At 39.3% G+C, this 23,803-nt stretch overlaps 2 protein-coding genes across 6 annotated transcripts in view; one reads left to right on the top strand and one right to left on the bottom strand.

Annotated features, from left to right (window-relative positions):
• Nucleotides 1–17,943, top strand: part of LOC100890709 (serine/arginine repetitive matrix protein 2) — a 74,029-nt gene extending 56,086 nt beyond the window's left edge. For 3 of the 5 annotated variants that reach the window (XM_030994443.1, XM_030994442.1, XM_030994441.1), the window contains 3 exons: nt 118–2,071; nt 14,287–14,548; nt 15,669–17,943. In XM_030994443.1, coding sequence (XP_030850303.1) covers nt 118–2,071; nt 14,287–14,548; nt 15,669–16,336 — 2,884 coding nt within the window. In that variant the 3' untranslated portion in view covers nt 16,337–17,943. Of the gene's footprint in view, nt 1–117; nt 2,072–14,116; nt 14,228–14,286; nt 14,549–15,668 lie in introns of those variants that run through there. The other 2 variants (XM_030994444.1, XM_030994445.1) reach the window with 2 other exon arrangements.
• LOC100890096 lies at nt 5,770–6,745 on the bottom strand. Its single transcript, XM_011667487.2, has 2 exons — nt 6,536–6,745; nt 5,770–6,221 (listed from the first exon to the last, which is right to left on the bottom strand). The coding sequence occupies exons 1-2, from the start codon at nt 6,668–6,670 to the stop codon at nt 5,850–5,852; spliced, it is 507 nt and encodes a 168-aa protein (XP_011665789.1). The 5' UTR covers nt 6,671–6,745; the 3' UTR covers nt 5,770–5,849.
• Nucleotides 17,944–23,803: the final 5,860 nt, after the last annotated feature.

Below are 23,803 nucleotides of genomic sequence, written 5' to 3'. Positions count from 1 at the left end.
TGGGTGACACATCTATTTCTTACAAAGTGACATATGAAATGTGAAGTTTTCATGGTTCGGTGTAATATTATTACCACAGTCTCTGAAGATCCTGTCTTGGTGCTGTTTCAATTCTAGATTTACTGTGAGAGGAGTTGGACCCAACAGTGAGTCTGATGATTCCAATACAGACCAGGTGATTTTGCCCCAATCCCCATCAACCAAGAAGGCATCTCCGCCGGCTGAAGCACAGAAGACAAGCCCCGCAAAACAACGTCCAGTGGCCAGCCCAAGAAGCAGCAAGGAGAACCAGAAGAAGTCCAGCTCAAAGACATCATCCTCGGAAGCTTCCAAAGACTCTCCAACGAAGTCTCTGAGCAAGAAATCCAGCAGTTCCGCCAGCAAAGGGGATGCTCTGAAGGACAAGTCCAACGTCGGCAGCCAGAATGCCAAGAACGATGCCAAGACGGCAAGAGAGCAGCCAAAAGCAGGGAGTGGAAAGCAGGGAAAAGCACAATCTATTCCAGCGAAATCAAGAAGAGAGACGGACATTGATGCGGAACCCTCCGTGGTCGACCTGGAGGACGGTTTGAAAGTTGCCATAGCCAAGTCTGTTGGCGTTGAGATGAGTCAGAATATCATTGACACTGCTATCCAGATGGCCATCATCGCTCTCATTGATGTCGGTCCTGATTTGGAAGGAACCAATGCGATGGAGGAAGAGAAGAAGAATGGAGGCGGTGGAGCGATTGAAGTTGTTCCCGTTCAACAACTTGAAGTGTCCTCTCAAAAGGAAGGTCCGCAAGTGGCTGACCAAAGTAGCGAAGTAGAAGGACGTATTGGTGAGAAAACAAATAATGTGCAGAATGTGTCTAAGAAAGTGGTAGAGGGGTTGGGTGAATGTCAGAAAGGTAATGGTTGTGACGAAAGTGTAGCAAATGTAGATATAAATGATGAGAGCAAGTGTAATGGTGTTCAGGGTTTAAATAATACCTCAGACATGAGCCCTTTGTGCAATGGGGAGTCACAGGGTAGCGGTGACAAAGAATCTTTAGGTTATGGTAAGAAATATGATATCACTAATTCTCCTTCCAACTCAGAACAAGAAACTGCTCCACAGACTGAATCAGAAGGAAAAGGGTTACAGCCGAAGCAGAGCACAGGAAGTGTTAGTGAAGCTTCCGAAACGGTTGTTGGTGGAGCTGTTCAACAGCCTGCCACGAAAGCAAATGAGGAAACTGTGTTCAATTTTGACTTCCAGGGAGGGATCCCTTACCCTCAATCCCCAACGGGAATAGATGACACCTCCGCCTCAGCTAAACTGTTAGGTGTGTCCGAGCAGAAGGATGCTCCTCCCGTCAAAAGCCCAAAGCCCAAACCTAGCCCGCGATTGTCAAAACTTGCAGCTAACTTCACTTCAAAACCCTCCAGCAGTAGTGCCGCGAGTTCAATGGGTGAGATAAGCGAAATGGACGAGTCCCATAGGGTGAGTGTCGGGCATGATCCTTTCTCGGTGGACTTTGAAGAGTCCTTACCCGTGAGCGATTGTGACGATAGTGAGGACAGGACAGTTCACTTGAGGTCTGGCGAGGGCAAAGCCAAGAGGGTTGTGAGTTCATCCAGCCTCGAAGACAGCAGAATGTCCTCGGATGAGGCATCTCCTAGCGACCACAGTGCTTCCGCCAGCAAACTCTCCTCCAAGCAGATTGTCTCGTTCTGTCTTGCCCCGAAGCCTAGCAAACCTAAACCCAAAGAGGTCTCTGCATCTGCCAGGAATGGCGAGGAAGCCAAGATGAACAACCGGTCCAAAGCAGGAGATGGCACAGAACAGAGTAAACCTGATGAAAGGCCAAGCAGAGCCACCCGGCCTACCAACATCAAGACAATCCTCAGCCCGTTAAACTCCCCTATGGTCCAGCAGAGGTCAAGGAACATCGGTGGGTCAGGGATTCCGATGGTACGGGTACCCTCGCCTACCAAGACCGGTTTCTTGAGGCTGGGTGGCGGTGTTCACCGCACCACCAGTACCCCATCCCTGGAGACACTGAAGAGTCCTGGAGGTAATGGATCAAACGGAAACAGCAATGGCCAGGTAACGTCATGAAGGCATGATGGAATGATCCGCCCTTAGCATCTTGCATGAACACCAGTCTTGTGCTAACGTAAGCCATTAAATCATTGTTTGCTTGGTACTCAAACCCCGACTGCCAAACTTTGTTTTGGTTCACAATGTTCCATGGACGTGGGCATGGTACATGTGCCAAAACTTATTAAAGTTGACTGTAATGTCCCCTTGCATGATATGGAGGTCAACCAAAGCAGGAAATGAGTTAAACCCATAGCAGTTCAGAGTTTTCTTATTTTCTAAATTGATCAGTTTTCCTTCCTCAAATTTTAAGGAGTTTGAAGAAGAAGAAAAAATGTTTATTGAATGAACCACTGTGAAAGGAAATTCCCAAATTTAACTGAAAAATTGCCAATTGTGATTTCAAATTTTATACCGTGTTGCAAGTTTAAAGACTTAAATGATAAGTTACAATTACATCACTCTTATCCAAGAACGGCACAATAAATAGAAATAGAAATAGAATAAAAATACTTTGTATTTTTCGCTCTATTTGCTCATGTATAGTGTGTAATTCAGAGCATTCTAGATCAAAAGAAAAACCAAAAAAAGTCACTAAAAGAAGACGCTGTACAGCTATTGGTTAATAATAATAATAATAATATTGGATTCTTACAGTATATAGCGCATGCATCGACCTTGCAAGGTCCTCAAGGCGCTCCAACATTACCCGGCTATGGTTCAACCCAAGCACATGCATGTTTAATGAATATTCTACAGTGGATCAAATTACATGGATGTACCATGGAGAAGGAGAACAGGATAGTCCTTATAGAGCATAAGACTGTATGGAGACCCTCATTCCGTTGCATGGCAAGCTCTCTAATGGGAATGATGCACTTGTGGTATGGCATGAATAAGTAGTGCACTTACCTCATTTAAATATCATTAGCCTGTAAAGCAATATTTTCCGGAGAAGATCATCTGGAGAAAATAATCTGTTCATTTCTATACTGACAAGTCTTCTAGGATGTAAGGCAATATTTCCAGAAGAAGGTAATCTGGAGAAGATTAATCTGTTTGTTTTTATACAGACTGAAGTCTTTTAACATGTTGTAAAGCAAAATATCAGGAAGAAGGTAATCTGGAGACTGGAAGATTAATCTGTTCATTTCTATACTGACAAGTCTTTTAGCATGTAAAGCAATATCTTCAGAAGAAGATCATCTGGAAAAGATAATCTGTTCATTTTTATATCGACTGAAGCGTTGCGTATTGGATATTAAGACAAGTACTTCACTGTCTTCATGTACACTTTTCTAATCCAACCATTAAAGACTCTCCGAGAAATTAAATTGGCCACAGCCTACATGCAGATGTAATGATGACACAACACACACCACTGATTTCCATTCCAAAGCCACTGTGTATGTTTTTATTGATGAACGCCTGTTATTGTCTTATAAAGAAATCCAAATTCAAAATTATCCAAATAATTAACCTTAACCCTTTTCAAATTTTCTGAACCTTCCAAATTTTCCAAATAATTAACTGTTAACCCTCTGTAATAAGCCACTTCGAAGATACTATCTGCGCATGGGCAGATAAATGTCATGAACAAACCTGTAAAACCCATGGAGATAATAAAATAATAATAATAAACGGTGCTTACAAAGCGCTTACCACTAAAATCTCTAAGCGATATAACAAACAAAATACAGTGATAAACAATTGGTTGACAGTCTGACAGTTTTTGACATGTAAAGGTAGTTTGTTCCAAAGTTCAGCAGATATGACCACTTGATACATGTTCATGAAATTTATGTAATCATTATTCATTCATGCTCCATCGGAACATTCTGTGAAAGTATTCTTTTCAAGAGGGCAAACAAAAGGTATTCATGATGCACCTCCAACACTTTCGCAGCAATTGTTCTAAAACGCACAAAATGGGACTTCTCCATGTTTAAAAGGTCTGCGGATGTTAGGGGGTCATTTGCACAAATGCTAACTCCGAAGTGGCTTATCTGTTGAGCTCAAATACTAGAAATATTGTCAAAAAACGATTCAATATTTCCTACATATTTTTGTTGAAACCAATAATCTCCGAATTATACATGTACAAACCATCTAAAGAAAAATCTGTTAGCCTTATTTATGCCATCGGAAAGAGTCACATAGTGCCATATTTTGTTCTCTCTTTTTCTTTTTTTTAAAACTGTAGCCGTTTAATCGTTTGATGCTCGATTGCTCGATTCATGAGTAGATTCTCTCATCCATATTCATGTACTTCGGTTAGTCCACTGTCCAGAAAACTGGTTTTTGTTTCTTAATATGTGACCAGGAACCACAAAACCACCCCAAAGTTGCATGATGTAATTCTCAGTTGGAGCTCAGTAAAGGTGCATTGGTCAGATCGGACACATTTTAATTTTTAGCATTTCCTAAAATAGTATTCTTACCTTTATGTAATTTCAAAACTTGGAAGCACCAAACCATCCAACAGTGGTGTTTTGTTAGTCTTTTGTCAACCTGTCATGTTTGTCTGATTTTGAGTTTGTTGCACATGTACATGTAGTAATCTTGAATTCATTTACAAACCCTTGCTACTGCTCTCACTTTGATTTCTTATAATTTTAAAATAGATTAAGCTGTTGCTTTGATACTTGGAGAAAATTAAGAAGAGGTTATCCTTAATTAGTGTGCCAATTATTAGGACATTCCAATAATCCCTTCCCAGAAATTCCCTGTCACTTTGCACTCCAACTTGGTAGTCAATGTGCTTGAATAGACTACAGACTTTAAATTCCCATTTCTCTATATAAAGGTAAACTTTGTGAAGACTGGACAGTTCTTCTTGTTTTTTCTCATCGGATTAGGAAAATTGAATTGTGATTAAGTTATATATCATTTCAAAGCTGAGATGGTCTCCTTTCAGAATCAGAACTAAAATTATATCTGGCAACTTTTTGTGTGGTTTTGTGGTGCCCGTTCACATCTAGTTAGTAATTCCCTGTGTTATTCCATGGTTATCTCTGTGGTCGTACAGAGGGGATGATGCAGGACTTTGTGCAGGAGTTGACGGGTCTGTAGTAGGTAATTAGCAGAGGGCCTCTCCTGAAGGACTGCAGTTTCCCAAGTGTTATTCCCCAGTATTATCCCTTTCTTGTGAATTTCTTTTGTCCCCTTGCATTTTTGTATCTTTAGAAATATGCAGGAGTTGATACAGGACTTGTTGCGGAAGTTGATACAGGGCCTGTTGCAGAAGTTGAGACAGGACTTGTTGCGGAAGTTGATACAGGACATGTTGCAGAAGTTGATACAGGACTTAGTGCAGAAATAGGTGGATGGCAGAATACCTGAGCTTACTGTTTGCCGATAGTATCTACAGTATTATTCCAGTGTTGTGCCTTGTGAATCCATTGTAGCTCTTGAACAGATGTCTCTGTGGTCCTGCATGCACAAGGGCTGTTGAAGGAGTTAGTGCAGGAGTCGATGGGTCTCTCAAATGTACCTGGCAGAGTGCCTCTCTTGAAGGACTGCTGTTTCCCAATGTTATTTCCAGTATTATTCCATGAGTTACGAATCCATTGTGGCTTTTGATCAGTTGTATCCGTGGTCCTACACAGTGACAGGGGGATCATGGGTCCGTTTCACAAAACTTGTCATCAGTGACAAATGACAGTTTTTGTTAAAAGCTACTGAAATCTTTGCTTCTGATTGGTTATCAGCAGATTTGTCACTGATTTTTGTCATTTGTCATTGAAAAAAGGCTTTGTGAAACGGGTCCTGGAGGAGTTAGTGCTTAAGTGGGTGTCGGCTCTTCCGAAGGGCCTTCAGTTGGCATTTCTGCCGGTGGTGGGGAGGGTGTCTCTGCTGGTGGTTCGGGTGTCTCTGCTGGTGGTTCGGCGGGCGTCTCTTCGGAAGGACTTTCATCTACCACTCGTGCCGCCTCTGCCCCTGCCACTGCCGCTGTTGCAGAAACGAAAGCCGAACAGCTCTCCACCACGATAAGGCCTTCGAAGAGGGGTGAGCCACCCGCTAGGGCATCCAGATTCATCACGATGGCCTTCTCACTCCGACTGGTCCTGTTGCAGCTGACTCCTTCCAGGACAGACGAAATATTTTCCAAACAGGTTTCCTTAACAAACCACTGGTACAGTTCGGTTTCTGGAAACTGATCAAAACAAAAATCATGGGAAAGTTAGAAAAATATATCTTCAAAACAGGCACATGGTTCACTCTGGGTCAACAGAGAACAAAGTTATGAAATGATTTCCTTTGAAAAAAAGTCATTTCTGTATTAGGAACTTTTGCAAATTGCAAGTATTTCATTTTGTGATTCAATATAACTTTACTATTTCGACGATTCAAATATGTTGGCGACTCGACCACTCACAAAATCACAGGAAAGTTAATACATACAAAATAATTGAGCAAGTACACTATGTTCTCCTGCGACATAAGGAATATGCTGTTGATTGTAATTACCTGAGGAACTTGCACCAGCACTCCACTGACTGTCAATGCTAGCTGGATGGCCTCTACGTTGACCGCAGCTTGGCAAAGTGGAATGAGGTCCGAATTTCTCTTGACCCGAGCAGCCCGATTCGACCGGGATCTCATCCTCTGGGTTTTTTTTCTGAAAAGATCAAGAAATAATATAATAATAATAATAGCCTAATAGTCCACTCCTAATTTTATTAAACCGAAACGGAAATTCTTTTTGCCTAATTGATCGTGAGCCCGGCAGCCACTGAGCAGCGCCAGATCGACGTTGCTCTATCCCTTATTGTTGAATGCCAAACAAGGTAGCAACAACTCCCATCTTTTAACGACTTTTGGTATGACACGGCCGGGGTTTGAACCCACGACCTCCCGGTTGTGAGGCGGACGCTCTACTGACTGAGCCAAGACTCCAATGACATGACTACCGGTATATATTTGAACAATAAAAAGTGTTTCAATGAAAAAACCATACCCGGGCTGCATCTTACAAAGAGTTAATATCAATCGCAACTATGTACATAAGAGATAGGAGACTGCAAACTTACGATCGATTAAAGGAATTACGATTGATTTGGATTAATCGTTACTCTTTATATGACGCATGAACAGAAAAAGCATAAATGATATCATATACATTATGATAAAGAAACAGAATACCCAAACCAAATATATAGAAACAATTTATGGAAACAGAGACTAACAGTAAAAAGACTAACTATACAGAACCAAGTAGGTTACTCAGAGCCAGGTACAAACCTGACAAATGCACAATAACAATTTAAGAAATGAAAAGAAATTGAAAAAGGAAAACGGTGTACTCATATGTTTTGTTTTATGATCCCACTACAAGGCGTTTAACAGTTCACTGGTAATGTATTTAAACTGCAATATATCTTTGCGGACAAATTATTTGAAGTTCATAGTTGGACTAGATTACGTGACTTTGTAACTATACATGTAAGTCATTTAAAAAAAAAATGTTTTAAAAGATGCATAAGACTCAAAAGAAAAAAGTCATGAAAGGAAAACTTTATATCTGCCGAGTAGTCGCTAAATTACTACAGGGGGGTCAAATTGACTGATTGAGATCTTGAATATTAAGTGTTCAAGTAACCATCCCTACCTTATGGAATTGTTCTGGATGAAGTCATCAAGCAGTTTCTGTCTTTCCTCCGGAGTCTTGTCAATAGTTCCCCGTCTCTTTCTTCGTCGTCTTGAATCGCTGCCACTGCTACTGGAAGAGCCGTAATGACTATTCCTCCTTTCGTTGCTTCCACTTCTGCTGCCACTGTTGCTTCCACTTCTGCTGCCACTGTTGCTGCCACTATTGCTGCCACTGCTGCTGCTGCTGCTGCCACTGTTGCTGCTGCTGCTGCCACTACTGCTGCTGCTACTGCTACCTCTGTTATATGACCTGTAGTTCCAGATATTGTTGTGGGTGTCCTCTGTTTTAGTTTCTTGCTGTTTCTGCTCTTTGGAGTTGGCTTTGCCTTTGCCTTCATCGCTAGCAGTAGGTTCTAGTGAAGAGGAAAAGTAAATGGCGGGGGTGGTTATTTTTTTTCATGGATCATGGAATTCAACAAAATGAAATGAAATGATATAGCTGTACAGTTGGATCGGTCGAAATCATTGTCTGCAAATGATGCAATTTTTAAGGAATAATCCTGCCAGGTACTCATTTACCTCACCCGGGTTGAGTGTGGCAAACGTAGATTAGTGTCTCACAAAGGACGTTAGTGATGTAGCAGGGACTTGACCCTTTACCTTTTGATCCACAGTGTGGGGACTTATCCGCTGAACTACAACACTTCATAATTATGATAATATTTTGTTTGCGTTTACTCTTGGTATTTGTGATTTTCACCATTTTTGTCTCACCTGCGTAGCAAAAAGCGAGACATAGGCGCCGCTTTTCCGGAAACTTGTACCCAAGGGTTATCAAGTATCACAAATCAGATGACACAAATTCCAGGTCACAAAGACAAGGTCAAAGGTTATTTTAGGTCAGTAGACTTGGATTATGTTTTTCACAACTTAATATGAGAATTAATAAATCAATTTTTGTTGTTTGTTCATATTCATGAAAGTTATCAATCTTGGTACAAATACAGGCAAACCTGCTTTAGTGACCACCTGTCTACAACAAGCACATTTTTTGTTTCCCTTGAAAATGGTTTCTCATTGAAACATGTACTAAAGGAACCTGTCTACAAAGACCACCTGTCTACTAAGACCACTATTTGTGTTTCCCTTGGGCGGTTGCTGTAGACAGGTTTAACTGTAATAGTAAATAATTCTTCTAATGATTCTCAGTCGATATTCACTTCAAAATGCTGATTATATTCAGAGGATTTCATTTTTGGGGGCCTGCTAATGGGCCACTCTGCCTATAAATAATGTCCCAACCTCAATTTGTCATATCGAATTGCATAATTGCTTTATGTGCCGTTTAATATGAACATTGAGTTGCCCCTCACCTTTTCTTTCTGTGCTCCTTGCGGGATTGGGATTGTTCGTTTCCAAGAACTTGTCCAACATGTCCCAGTCCGTCTTGTCCGAGTCTACGTTGTCTGCAAAATTGATGCTACGTGCAGATTCCTCCAGTAACTTCAACTCGTTCTGGGTTGAGAAGAAGGCCCCGTACTGGGCGAGTATGGAGTCCCTCTGGTCATCGTTGAACTTGATCAGGCAGGCCGAGTCCAGGGCTTTGTTGTCGTGCAGTAGGCCAGGGTTGTCCTCCAGCATTTTCAAGATCTGGGAGGTGTTTCACAAAGATCAAATTGAACTTGGACTTAAAAATTATGAAGAGCCATTTGCAGCCTTAAAATAAAATATATTCAAAAGCGAAAATTCAAGTATTTTAGAATTTTTATAAATTCCACATCAAGAACATGTAATCTTCTGGATAATAGACAATATGAATGAATTAAATCAACATTTTATGCCTTTTGAAATATCTTTTATAAAATATTTTCATAGATACTAATGGCTTTCCATAATTGTTAAGTCCAACTTAGAGATAAGTTCAACTAATAGGATCTTTGTGAAACACTCCCCTGTGATAAGAAAGTGTGAGATAATATTTGCTTTATAAATGATGTATTCTTCAGGCTATATTTTGTAAAAGAATGGTTAAGTCGGGTCATTTCACTGATGAAGGCTGCTGTAGCTGAACAGTGCAAAATTTCAGAGGGATAGATCATTTAAACAGTTCTACACTTTTAAAAATAGATATTACCAAAACAGGTCAACTTTCCTGATTGTTTGGGGGTTTTCTTTTTTTAACGTGTACCTTAGATGCTTTCTTCAAATTCCCCTCATGCCTTTTAATATTGAAATGTTATTGATTTTTATTATTTGTTGCTGTTGCAGTGGCTATTTAATGTGTCATTAATTAGTCTTTAAATAATCCTTTCAGGACAATCATTCCACATTTTGTGGTCTGGTTCAACATGACATTTGCTTTCAGAGCAATAAAAAAAATATACAACATGTAAAAGTGTGTATGTACACACTACATCCATTTATTTTTGCATGACCATATAGCGTTTGATGCCAGGAATTAAAAAAAAAGGAAAATCAGCTTTAAACTCCTTAATTTGGCAACACATTAAGAGGTTCAAAATCATTATTTTCTATCAAAATTGGCAATTTTAAAACTATTTGACTATTAAATTTCCTATGCATAGATGTTGCTTTTCAGAGACATAATTTCTATTAGACCAATGTAGCAATAAAACTAAAATTGTATTGGTGCAAATTTGAGGAAAAACGTTTGATCAATTTAGCCCTTAAAGTGAATCCCATCAAGTGAATCCCATCCCTGAAGGAATCAGACACCTCGTGTATAAAAGGGCACCCTACCTCCTCACTGTTCAGAATGGTCTCTATCTGTTCATCCGTCAACGTGAGCCTCGGCTGACTGCCGTCTTTGGGGCAGAAGTGATCGCAGAACTTATCCTGGAAGAAATTGCTCTTTCCAAAGGCGGTGCTACGATCATGCCCCGCGGTGCTGCGATCATCCCCCGTGTCCCCCGCGACCCCCGGCAGTCCCCTTCCATGGCAGATGGACAGAACGAGCACGAGGATGATCCACCGGTCCTTGCTTTCCATCACAGCCTTCTCCACCCCTCCTCTCCTTCTATCTTTCCCCTCTCGACCTCTCCTATGCCCAACGGTTTGCTTTCTAAAACTTCTGGTTGCAATGAGAATCTACCAAATGATGCTATACATTGTTACACCTGCATCTCCCTACAGGAAACACACACACAAAAAAGAACTTGATAAACTTTCCTTGCTGTGAATGGCTCCGGCTCATCAACACAATCAAACAAAGTGAAGCCTTAGAACAGATGAAGCAAACGTAAATAATACGGCAATAGAACAAGCACGTATAGACTTTCCTATGCAGTATATTCATGACTACTCGTAGAATTTGTATTGATTATTTTTGGAAGGGGATGCTTTCGAGATTGATTTATTTTTACCACTTTGTTTGCTTAGGTGCTAGTTTAGTGACCTTGGGGCTTCCAGTCAGAGCGTAAATACTGTGATAATCCTACAATCTGTCTCATTTTGTCGCTCGTCCCATGCCTTTTAACAATCATCGTTGCAAGCTGTGAACTTCCGGGACAGAGAAGCCCACTGGTCTTGGTCTTCTTTCAAAAGGATATAGGATAAGACATAGGTGACCAAGAGCTAGAATGTTTGGAAGATAAATTGAATAAAAAGCAGATAGTTGCAGGAAAAAGAGAATGTGAAGAGATTGCCGGGAAAAAAATGAAGAAGAAGAGAGAGAGAGACAGAGAGAGAGAGAGAGAGAGAGGAATTAAAAAGGGGCTTGATAGAGTGAAGAAGAAAAAAATAGATTGATAAAACAATAAATTTGAAGTTCAAGTTTGATAGGCATTTGTGAAATTTTGTACTAATACCAAAGTGGTATTTTTCTTATGGTGGACATCATAGTAATAAATATTCCGCTTTTATATAGCGCTTGAATAATACATCTTCGATGTCTCTAAGCGCTTTACAGATATACTATTACCCCGGTCATTGGATTCATTGGAGCTGAATTACGTCAGATTAACGCCTTATGCGTGAACATCTGCGCAACCCCTCTAATTCCAAGGTCTTTGGATTACTGAATTTTCCCCCAAACAAAATCAATAAGATTATATATTTTGGCAACAATTACAGTGTGAACATGTGAACAAGGACCACAGTAGGGTTCAAATCCAATCCAGGCAGAGAATATCCCCTGTTTCTATGGTACTGTGGAAAACACTCTGTCCCTCGGATAGGACGTTAAATGGGGGCTTCTTGTAGAGGAGAGTCACCACCTTTGCACGTTAAGGATCCCAAAGAGTAGGGGGAAACCCTGCGTAGTGCATGGTCCACCATAACACCCCAAATCATTTATACCGGGTGGAGAGACATGAGGGTTACAGTGATTCAGTTCGCTTTCACCTCCCAGGCACAGGTGATGCCAAATACTGTATTTACCGTATTGTGTGTGATATCGGGATTTCCATCCGAAAGCTGTATAGAAATGAAACACAACAGATGTATACACAACAGAATCACTTCCTCTCCTCGGGTCATTCTAATTGATTTTGTTTTCATTTCGCACGTTAGAAAACACTCATCTATTAGGTTTTGTGATATCTCTGATTGCACTTAAGGTGCATGTGAATGCCTGCATTTTGTCAAAAAAAGGGTAATATGAAATAATGGAATATGAAATATGCCTCTTGAAAGTCACAGAATCTTGGATTTATTTGGATTTCCAGATACAAATTACAAAGCCCCTCTAAAGTGTTGGGAGCCCAAAAATTAGGTGGCAAAATTTCACTTACATTGTATCATAATGTGAAAGAGGATGACATTTAAGATACATTTACCCAAAGATTTTCAAAACAAATGTGTTTGAAGTTGAATATTGACGAAAGAATACAAAATTTAGGTTTTCTGCATACTACAGAAAACCCAAATTATGCATTTGTCTTAAAAAAAAACTTGCCTTTTTTTTGGGGGGGGGGGGGAAGTGTCTCTCAAATGACTTCCCCTTTCACATCATGATACAATTTAAGTGAAATTTTGCCATTAGATTTTTGGCAAATTTGGGATTACCAACACTCAGTTATAGGGGCTTTAAAAGTAGAAAATATTTAGAGTATGTATACACATAACCAGATCCATTACTTCACACCACTGTAGGTGCAGTAATTGTTGTCTGGGAGATAATAATCCATTTAGACTCTCCTTTTAGTGATGTTTTTATCCAGAATGCTCTGAATAACAAATTACACATGAGCAGAAAGCGCAGAAATTGATGGAAAATTGAGTCCATTTCTGTTTCTGGTGCAATCCATTGTGCCATTAAATTTTCCATGAATAAGGTTGATTTATTTGAAAATAATCATTATTGTTTCTAAATTGGCAACGAGCAGTAACATATCATTAATCTGATATTGGCAGTTTAGTGTTGACTTTTTGAAATTGTCCACCCCATTGGTTAGTTTGACATACAGTACTGTATGAGGAGTAACATATCATTAATTTGATATTGGCAGTTTCATGTTGACTTTTTGAAATTTTCCACCCCATTGGTTAATTTGATAAACATTATGATTTTTTCAAACTATATGAAAGTGTGGGAAATATGACTAATTTGTTGCCAATTTGAGGACGAAAAGCTGATTCATTTAGACCTTTAGAAAGCTTTGAAGTACTATGGGTTAAGGGATTGCTGTAAAACCAGAAACAGTCCGGCCATTGCACGGATTCCTATGAATGAATTAATAATGAATGAATGAATGAATGAATGAATGAATGAATGAATGAATGAATGAATGAATGAATGAATGAATGAATGAATGAATGAATGAATGAATGAATGAATGAATGAATGAATGAATGAATGAATGAATGAATGAATGAATGAAGTAGTGACAGAATAAGGGTTTAATTGAATGAATGAGTGATTGAATGAATGAATGAATGAATGAATGAATGAATGAATGAATGAATGAATGAATGAATGAATGAATGAATGAATGAATGAATGAATGAATGAATGAGTAGATGAAAGAACAAATGAATGATGAAATGAGTGAATGAATTAAGGAAGGAAAAGTTGGAAAAGGGAAAGAAAGAAGGAATGGGTAAATCAATAAAGGAAATTATGAATCGGTGACTAAAGTAAGGATAAGTAGAAGTATATTTTTAGTTTAACCATTTAAATCTGCATGCAATGTTTACAAGTTGTTTGTTGATAGAATATGAATGTGCAACAGAAATAACACTGCTATTATTTGACAAGAAATCATTTCTAGTGTGATGATATCAATCTCTACATAATAATAGTGGGTTTTCTTGTAAAGCTCAAATGTCTGTCAGACTTGACACTCCTGGCGCTTCTTTAGATCTGTGGAAAACTGTATTGCTATTGATCAAGGGAATGCTTTAAGAACAGAAACTGTCCATCCATTGCAAGGGTTCATATGAATGAATTAATAATGAATACACTTCATTATATCTGCATCATCTTTACCTCCCTTTCAGAATAAGACGAAGCCCGAATCCCCATCCACCGACAGCAGCCAGCATGTTTACAAGTTGTTTGTTAATAGAATACTGCTGTTATTTGACAAGAAATAATTTCTAGTATGATGATATAAATCTCTACATGTACTTCATTACCATCTCTGCATCATCTTTTACCTTCCTTTCAGAATAAGACGAAGCCCGAATCCCCATCCACTGACAGCAGCCAGCACCAGCATCCTCTCTTCGCCCGGTCGCGCTCCAAGAGCGGCGGAAGCACCCTCTCCAGCCCCAGCGGAGGAGGGGGGCAGAGTGCCTGCAAGGGGCGCATCAAGGCCGGCAAGAAGGGCAGCAAGGTACCCCAGATCAAGCGCAGCGGGTCGGAGCCCAACCTCTACCTCCAGAAGCAGCTGGAAGCGGAGGACGAGCTGGAGATGCAGTCTGAAGCAGGTGGGTTCTTTACCTTTAACTCTTATCCTGACATAATGAATACAGCCCAGAGCCACATGGCTAATCCCCATTGTGCCAAGCCACAAATCCCCCCAGTGCCAAGTTTATTTTGAGATAATCTGATAATCTGATGGTGCGATCAATAGCGTGTGCGAAGCACTCAGCGCAGTGCAATGGGCATGAACAATAACTGCTATTACGAATGTGAGACAACATGCATGAAGCAACGAAGCGGTAGTTCACTCGCATGAATAAAGCAGCCAATCGATAACACACTCACGTGTACAAAGCACTATAACGGTAGCTTGCATGCGGCCTTATGGCAGGATATGAGTTAAGCTCTAACAAATATACACAACACTTATCCCTGCGACAATAGCTCTGCAGTAATTTCCAACACCAGCTAAAGTCCACCCCCAAACACTAAACATAACACAAATCCTAACCTAAATCCCATTTGCAACCATAAACCTAAATATTAGACAAGAAAAAGCCTGAAGCAATTGTTGCAAGAGCAATTGTCGAAGCATCACAACAGGATATCATCTGTTGAGAACCAGAAGGGGGGGTAACTCTGTGTTAAGGTATATGAGTTAACGCCCTTCTGGCACCAATCAGACAGTATGCAGGATGATGAACTGGAGATACAATCAGGGTATATCAATATATTGAAATAGATTAAAGTTCAAAACACACTTCTGGCTCCAAGCAGATGATATGACCCAATATCAATATTCAATTCAATTCAATTCAATTAAAAATGGTTTATTTCAAATATTACTTTCATCGCGACGTTTAGTCAAATTATGAACTGTGAACTGTTGCAGACAGCAAGTTAACAAAGAAATATACTCTAGCTTTTTTTAATCGTTCGGAGGCTTCTGTCCCCTCCTTTATCTTTGATAAAATATATGCTAGAAGGTGTGGGGACATCTTTAAATTATGTGGATTGATAAATAAAAGTTCATTTGTTGTTCTTGAAGCCCCCTGGTTAAAAAGCCTGACAAGTTACAAGTATGAGTGATAACTTTGTTTTTCATGGCATGTAGTTGTTTGCCTTAGCGTATCATATATGCATTTAATAATAAAATAAAATTCTTGTTTCTTTCTTTGTGACTAGATGGTGGTACTCCCATCAAGCAGCGGAGAGGTTCAGCTGGATCACAGGCCAACAGCAACAAGCATTCCCGTTTGATGTCTCCAGGCTCTACCAGCAGGATCTCCTCTCCCGGAGGTGGATCCTCCAAGCTCCCTATCAAGCACAGCACCTCCACCCAGAACCTCAGCATGATCAACGGCTCCTCCAGGAGCTCCTCGTCCTCATCCAGCTCTTCTTCGACCGCATCGGCTGCGGCGGCCAAAAGAGCCACCAGCCCCGGTCCAATAAACAAACGTGGCACCAGCCCAGGCAGGACCAACAAGCGAGGCACAAGTCCAGGCCCCACGAAACGCGGCACCAGCCCCGGTCCGACCAAGCGAGGCACCAGCCCCGGACCTTCGGGCAAGAACAGAGCCATCAGCCCTGGTAGGACACCGCGCACCAAGCAGGTGATGTCCCCGACCGCGGGGTTCAAGATGCCTTCGAGTAGTGTCAGCAACGCCAACAACAGCAACAGCGACGAGTGCACGGGGAAGCTGAGCAAGATGGCCAAGATGTATCGCAATCTGCACAAGAAGGAAGTTAAAAACAATGAAGACAATGCCAATAACAACAATGGTAACAAACCCATGAGTGAAACTTCAATCAACAGTACCCTTTGCAGTGATGCCAGTGATATGCTATTGTAATGGTGAGGTTTTCAGTTCTTCAGACTGATCTGACACAGAAAGAGAGGCATCTGCTACAAGCCTTTCTTGGCCCTTACATCAAACAGGGTCATCAATGACAAGCTACAATAATTGATATTAGCTACTGGAATCATTCAAATTGGTCGGCTTAGAGCAAATTTGTTACAGAATTGTAGCAATCAGTCATTGTAAGTTTTATGCAACAGGGCCCCAGGTGTGCAATGTCGAGACAAACTGGAAGGCAACAGAACTCCAGGACGAGTTACAGGATGAACTGCAGGTATAAGGGGTGTCCAAGACCTGGATGCATCGTTGATCCTGTAGAACCATAATGAATAGGTCCATGCTTGCTTTCTTGCTGGCTTACATATATTTAAAAGCAGTCTACCGTAGTATTTTTACTCTGAACCCTTTAGCACCAAATGCATCCCCAGCCTTCTCTCCTACGACTACTTGCTCTGTCCAAACCACTGGTAGTACCGCTCAAAACGTTATTTTCATAATCCTCTCTTTCCCTTTTCTTGCCTGTCAACTGCCATATGCAAAATCTGTTGGTGCTAATGGGTTCAGAGTGAGAACGATAAGTCTGTAGTCAGTGTTTAGGGATTCGTAACAGACGAATGAGGCTTCGTCTTACAGATGTAAAATTGTGGTACATACAATGCAGATACAATCAATAGATTTGCCCTATTATTGCCTCGTATTTGCCATGTTGAATCTGGAATAAACTTTCCAGACCTTTGCAGTAGTGTTTTCAATACAATATGTTTTTTCAGTATTCGGATTTAAATGGAAATATGATCTGTCATTGCTGTACAAAGCTGTTGCTTCAGCGGCAAAAATATGTGTATTTTCCTTGAATGATCATCTCTCTTCTTTCTATATGTTATTTAGTTGTGTGGAAGTATGATTCCTCAACAATACAATTTGTTTATAAATGATCTGTTCACAAGTTGTTTCTTGTTTTGTTGAAAATGGGAAAAGCTACATTCATTGAAATAGAGAGAGAGAGAGAGAGAGACAGAGACAGACAGAGAAAACAGGGGGGGGGGGGGGACTTTTAAATTCTGAATGAAATGATAATTTGGGTCTCTAGCATAGCTTTTTTCTAATTTCTATAGACAACGACTCATACAAAATCTATTGCAAAATACTGGGAATTATTTCATTCATTATAAATATTGGATTTGCTCTCTATCTATACTCTGGGAGATGCACATACATGTAGGCATGAATTTACCTCCAGATATCTATATATTTTGTTGTTGTTGTCATTCCAAGTTTGTCTTTGTATTTCCTGGTTGCCTTGCTGCCCAAGCTCAACGATGTGTCTCATCGTTTTGAAATTGTACCTGTAAAAAAATAAAGAAATAAACACATGAAATATGTATGAATTCCAGTGTGTGCATTCATAATATAAAACTGTAGTGCAATATTATGTTCATTAGCATCTTGATACTACTTGTAAGTATGGTTTTCAATTTTTGTAAATAATTTGAAAATAATTTGAAAGAACGTTTGTGAATGTTGAGGTTAAAGAGTATTCTTTGTGTTTCTGCCACGTAAATGATCAACTTATTGGGCTTTCAAGCAAGATGTAAGGTGCCTGCAAAGAGAAAATATCTTTGTTGTGTCTTAGGTTTGTTTCAATTTGTTAAATATTATGTACATTAAAGTTATGTGACAATAAATTATAGATTAGATAATTGATAAAAAGCATATTTTGTAAATATTGTTTGTATATAGATGATTTATGAGATATTACTGCATTTGCGAAGAAACTTGCCTTCATAGATTATATTATTTTGTATATAATCTAATGTGCAGTTTGGTCTGTGGGTTGTGACGTAGTCACGGATAACTCTCTGGTTTGTCGTGTACAAAAATATCATTAATTTCTGTTTTTTCCTTAGTGCCTTCTCCCTTGGAGCGCTAATCAAAATATATTATAGAAAGCTTTATATTATAGGTCCTCTAAAGATAGACCCTCCTGTTTCATACATTTTTTGATGATTGAAATTTCAGTCCTTTCGTTTGTTGAAACAAATGGGAAAGTTTGCTGCCACCACATCACAGAGACATAACTTATTCAGTCAATTTGAAGAGCCCTTACCTATAGTGATTTACAACATTAAAAAATCATAACTTTCTCATTTTTTGTCAGAGTTCATCCAAATTTCACCTGTCTTCTCTGATTTTTCTCCTTTCCTAAAGCGTAGTTTGCCATCAATGTTGGATTTTCCCTTTAACCCCAATCCAGATCAATGGTAGGATAATTAGGATGTGGGACTCAAGAAACCTCACACATCCCTTACCTTCTTCAGTATTGACCTAGGTAATCAATTATTTGACCTGGGGGGCGTTTCACAAAACTTGTGATCAGTGACAAATGACAGTTTTTGTTATAAGCTACTGAAATCCTTGCTTCTGATTGGTTATCAGCAGATTAGTCACTGATATTTGTAATTGAATAAAGGCTTTGTGAAACGGGTCCCTGAACTGCTCCTGATTTAGAGAAATCAAATAGAACATTCCTTACAATGTAATGAAATTAAATTATTTTTGAGAGTTTCAGCATTTTTCTTTAATGTACATGTAGATACTTTGTATTCTTTAAAATATGAAAGAGAGGTATATTGTTGAACAATTAAAGCCAAGTTAATGAAATTATATCATTGTTTCTGTTCTCATACATTAACCAAATGACGAATGGAGTGGTTAGATTATGTGACTGATTGAATGACTGACTGAGTGATTAGTTTCAAGAAACCGTCCCAAGTACAAATTCACCGGCATCGCATCAAAACGTGTCTCAATCTTAATATATGCACGTTTCAATGGGGTATTGGCCAACTCGTGAAATAAATCCCTTGTCAATTGAAGGAGTGATTGCATGACATAATAGTTGGTTCCGAATCATTAATTTGTTTATTGATGAATTTTTTAAATTGCTGTTGGTGGTTGTTTGATTAACTTTAAGAATGAATAGGCTATTGATTGGTTGGTTTACTGATTAATTGATGATTGATTGGCTGATTGATTGATTGATTGGTTGGTTCATTGCTTGATTAATTGGCTGGTTGGTTAGTTGATTGATTGGTGGTTTATTGTCTGCTTGATTAATTGGTTGATTGGTTTACTGATTGATTGCTTGATTAATTGGTTGATTGGTTTACTGATTGATTGCTTGATTAATTGGTTGGTTGGTTGGTTGACTGATTGATTGCTTGATTAATTGGTTGGTTGGTTGGTTGGTTGGTTGATTGATTGCTTGATTGATTGGTTGGTTGATTGTTTGACTGATTGATTGCTTGATTAATTAATTGGTTGACTGATTGATTGCTTGATTAATTGGCTGGTTGGTTAGTTGATTGGTTGGTTGATTGCTTAATTAATTGGTTGGTTGATTGGTTGGTTGGTTGCCTGCTGGATTAATTGAATGGTTGTTTGGTTGACTGATTGATTGCTTGATTAATTGGTTGGTTGGTTGGTTGACTGATTGATTGCTCGATTAATTGGTTGGTTGGTTGACTGATTGATTGCTTGATTAATTGGTTGGTTGGTTGTTTGACTGATTGGTTGGTTGGTTGACTGATTGATTGCTTGAATATTGGTTGGTTGGTTGGTTGACTGATTAATTGATAGGTTGGTTGACTGATTGGTTAGTCGATTGCTTGATTAATTGATTGGTTGGTTGGTTGACTGATTATTTACTTGGTTGATTGGTTGACTGATTGATTGCTTGATTAATTACTTGGTTGACTGATTGATTGCTGGATTAATTGGTTGGTTGGTTGACTGATTAATTGATGGTTGGTTGGTTGACTGATTAATTGATTGGTTGGTTGACTGATTAATTGATTGGTTGATTGGTTGACTGATTGATTGCTTGAATATTGGTTGGTTGGTTGGTTGACTGATTAATTGATAGGTTGGTTGACTAATTGGTTAGTTGATTGCTTGATTAATTGCTTGCTTGATTGATTGGTGTGATGACTGATTGATTGCTTGGTTAATTGATTGGTTGGTTGGTTGCCTGCTTGATTGATTGATTGGTTGGTTGATTGACTGATTAATTGATTGATTGGTTGGTTGCCTGCTTGACTAATTGATTCGTTGGTTGGTTGGTTGGTTGATTGACTGATTAATTGATTGGTTGGTAGGTTGACTGATTGATTAATTGAATGGTTGGTTGGTTGATTGATTGATTAATTGATGGTTGGTTGATTGACTGATTAATTGGTTGGTTGGTTGGTTGGTTGACTGATTGATTGTTTGATTAATTGGTTGGTTGGTTGACCGAATGATTGAATGGTTGGTTGGTTGCCCGAATGATTGGTTGGTTGGTTGATCGATCATTACAGTGATTGATTTAACTGGTTAATTTCTGTAATGATTGATCAATGTGCTTCGATACAATAGTAATTAAATCATTTGTTTTATGATTGATTAGTTCAGTCGATTGCTTGGATGGATTATGGAGCTCTTTTTTTTCTTTTTTTTCACTCAACCCCCCCCCCTCCCCCACTTTGAGTAAGAAAAAACAGCTAACTACTTCTTCTTCTTTTTTTGCCAGGGGAGGGGACCCGTCTTTTTTTCCTTTTTTGTCAGGGTAAAATTAAAGTTACCACCTTCTTTTTAAACCTACTTTTTGGCACTGCATGTGCCCCCATATATCAAATGGCATAGCTAAAGAGGTCGAAAACCAAAATGAAAATGTAAGGCACTTGAAGTGAAAGGAAAGGATACGACTCCTCTCTAGATATTTCCGTAGTGCTCGACTCAGCTATTTAATTCACAAAGAAACAAGACCGGTGTCCCCCCCCCCCCCCGCTCTGCTAACCCAGATTTACTTCAAAATCACTGAACTCTAACACTACGTAGTGTTAGAGTTCAGTGATTTATATATTCATCAAAGCATGAAGTGCACAATGTCTATCAAAAGATGGCGCGATACTAGTACTTGTTTATAGTCTATCAAATTTGAGAGCAAGACGTTTTCTTTTGTTTCCTCCTTTTTGTTGCTTATTTGTATTTTGAGAGCTACTGTTGATAAAATTAAAAACATTGTTCCAATGACCTTTATCTTTTTAAGCCTGAAAAATCAGAATAACCATTTGTGTTGGAGAGTCAGTGTGGACCGGATGACTTAATGATATAATTATTTCGGGACAGTTGTCAAATAATTATGATCGCATCATCCATAACAAATGAAACGCTTAAAAGTGGATAGGTTTTTTACTGTTACTACAGTATTACTGTTATCGTAAATTGTTATTTTACAACCGAAAAATAGCACCAAACCCTTTCAGTGGCGGAGCCAGGGGGGGGGGGGGTTGGCCCCTTCCCCCTGGGAAAAACGTGATTTTTACCTTTTGGGGGGGGGGGATGGCCCCCCTGGCGCCCAAGAGAGGGGGGGGGGGGTGCAAATTTTAAAATTTTCGGGAGCAAAAAAAAAATGTGCTCACCTTCACATTCCCTGCTGAAGTCATTCAAACCCAAAGGCGTACGAAGCAGTTTATTTCATAACTTTTAATGAATATTTTGATGACAAAATGAAATCGTTGCCCCAACGGGCGGCGATTTCTTTTCATGACCGGGGGGGGGGGCGAAATTCGAGGGACGAGGGAGCTTAGCGAAGAGAGGCGAAGGTAATGGAAATGACTACCACCTCACAGGTTTTTGAAGTTTTGTTGTATTAAAAAATTACATTCCTTAGAAATACTAGTATAAAAAACAAGCAATATACTTTGTTCACACTTCTCTGCTTTGCCAGCAATTAGTGTGCAGTCGCAGCAGTCCTAAGAGTTTTAAATATAAGGAGTTAAATGTTAGTAAGTAGGGCGCTTGGGCATGGATGGGATTTCTATTTCCCACTATTTACTTGTACATTAGAAAGGATATTATGCGAGGAAGCTTATAGCGACCGATCGAGAAGATTTCAGTCGCATTTTTATTAGTCTAAACGCTGCACTCTTGGACCCTCCAGAGCCAAAACTTGTGTGTTGCAGTCTTTAGTCATACCTTTTTAAAAAGCACTTCTTCAAATTTCCGACCCGCGGGGGGGGGGGGGGGGTGAGGCGATAACATGTATACTGCACAGTAACGTAGCCATGGGGGGGGGGGGGGGGGGCACGTGCCCCCAAATTTTTTTTCCAAGATCGATTTAACTTTTTTAGACCCCTTTTTTTTAAACCTCGATCGATAATTGTATGTGCCCCCCAAACATCAAACTCTGGCTACGTGCCTGAAACTGCATAAACTGAGAAGTTGGTCGGCTATTCATTCGGCAACACAATGTCAGACCCTAACGAAACACTCGTACGAATAATATGTTGAAGGTGGGGGCCATTTTCCAGGCGTGCATTTAAGGGCAATTCATGCAACCTTTGTAATGAGTTTATTTGTATGAAAGCAAAGAAACAGAATGACAAAATATCGATATAAATTGGACCAATAATAAGAAAGTTTTGAGTGTTTGAAAAATGAGATCACTAAATCTTTACAAATTTCAATTTGGTAATTTGGCTAGTGGATTGTGACGTATATAATGACTACACGGGCAACTCTCCCGTTTGTCACGTAGGCCTACAAAAATATGATTAATATATGGTTTCTCCTATGTGCTTTCTCCCCTGATGCACTGCTCAAAATATTAAATACGTGATGGATAGCATATTATTACAGGATGATTAAAAAGAAAAGGCCCTCCTGATTCAAACATTTTGAAAACTCGATACTTAATTTATTCGATTCAAAGGAGACTTAAAAGCGTTCTTCTGAATAGTGACTATAGGCTATTGCATTCCCCAATCAAATTTTGTAAAGTAACTTTATGCAACTTTGATGTTTGTGTAACCTTGATTGTTTCTTTGTATGTATGTATTTATTTTTAAAATGATTTTTGTATTACTGAATCAGTTATTGTTATTGTTTTTTTTCTCAAAAAAATAATAATTCATAACAATTACTTTTACAGGGGGCCTATACCCCAAGCTCTGCTTTTAGTCGGCCCTTCTTCCCTTTCAATTTCATTTAAAAAAAATGTATTGTACTGTGCTAATTGATCTATATTATGTGAATATAATTATGTAAGAATGTACCATCATTGTAAATATGAAATTGAAAGAGGTAAAATTGTATGTGTGCACGTTGGAACGAACGCAAATGGGATGATTTAGTAGTTTAGGGGCGGGGGGGGGGGGGGGGGGGGAGAAGAAAACATACAAGAATGGATAATGAGCGAAAGATATCCCTTCGATGTATATAAAGCATGAAAGTAAGTCATTCTAAAATTTGCATAGGTATATACGTGATTACAATTTTAATGACTTTTTTTCTTTTGCTTTCGATTTCGTTCAACATTCTCTGCTTTGTCTCTTTTCTACTTAAGTTAATTAAACTATACGATGACGTTATGAATCCTATCCCGTGAGTGCCCATGCATTCTGGAGAGAGAGAGAGAGA

The sequence above is a fragment of the Strongylocentrotus purpuratus genome, unplaced genomic scaffold (assembly GCF_000002235.5).
Source record: "Strongylocentrotus purpuratus isolate Spur 01 unplaced genomic scaffold, Spur_5.0 spur5_scaffold_21, whole genome shotgun sequence".
Lineage (NCBI taxonomy): Eukaryota > Metazoa > Echinodermata > Echinoidea > Camarodonta > Strongylocentrotidae > Strongylocentrotus > Strongylocentrotus purpuratus.
Note: the sequence above shows the minus strand (reverse complement) of the source record. Positions and strands in the feature narration are given on the sequence as shown.

Coding starts and splice junctions, on each gene's coding strand:
- LOC100890096 (XM_011667487.2), bottom strand. CDS start 6,670: ATGAGATCCCGGTCGAATCGGGCTGCTCGGGTCAAGAGAAATTCGGAC. Junction 6,222..6,535: donor TGCTGGTGCAAGTTCCTCAG/GTAATTACAATC, acceptor TGTTTTGATCAG/TTTCCAGAAACCGAACTGTA.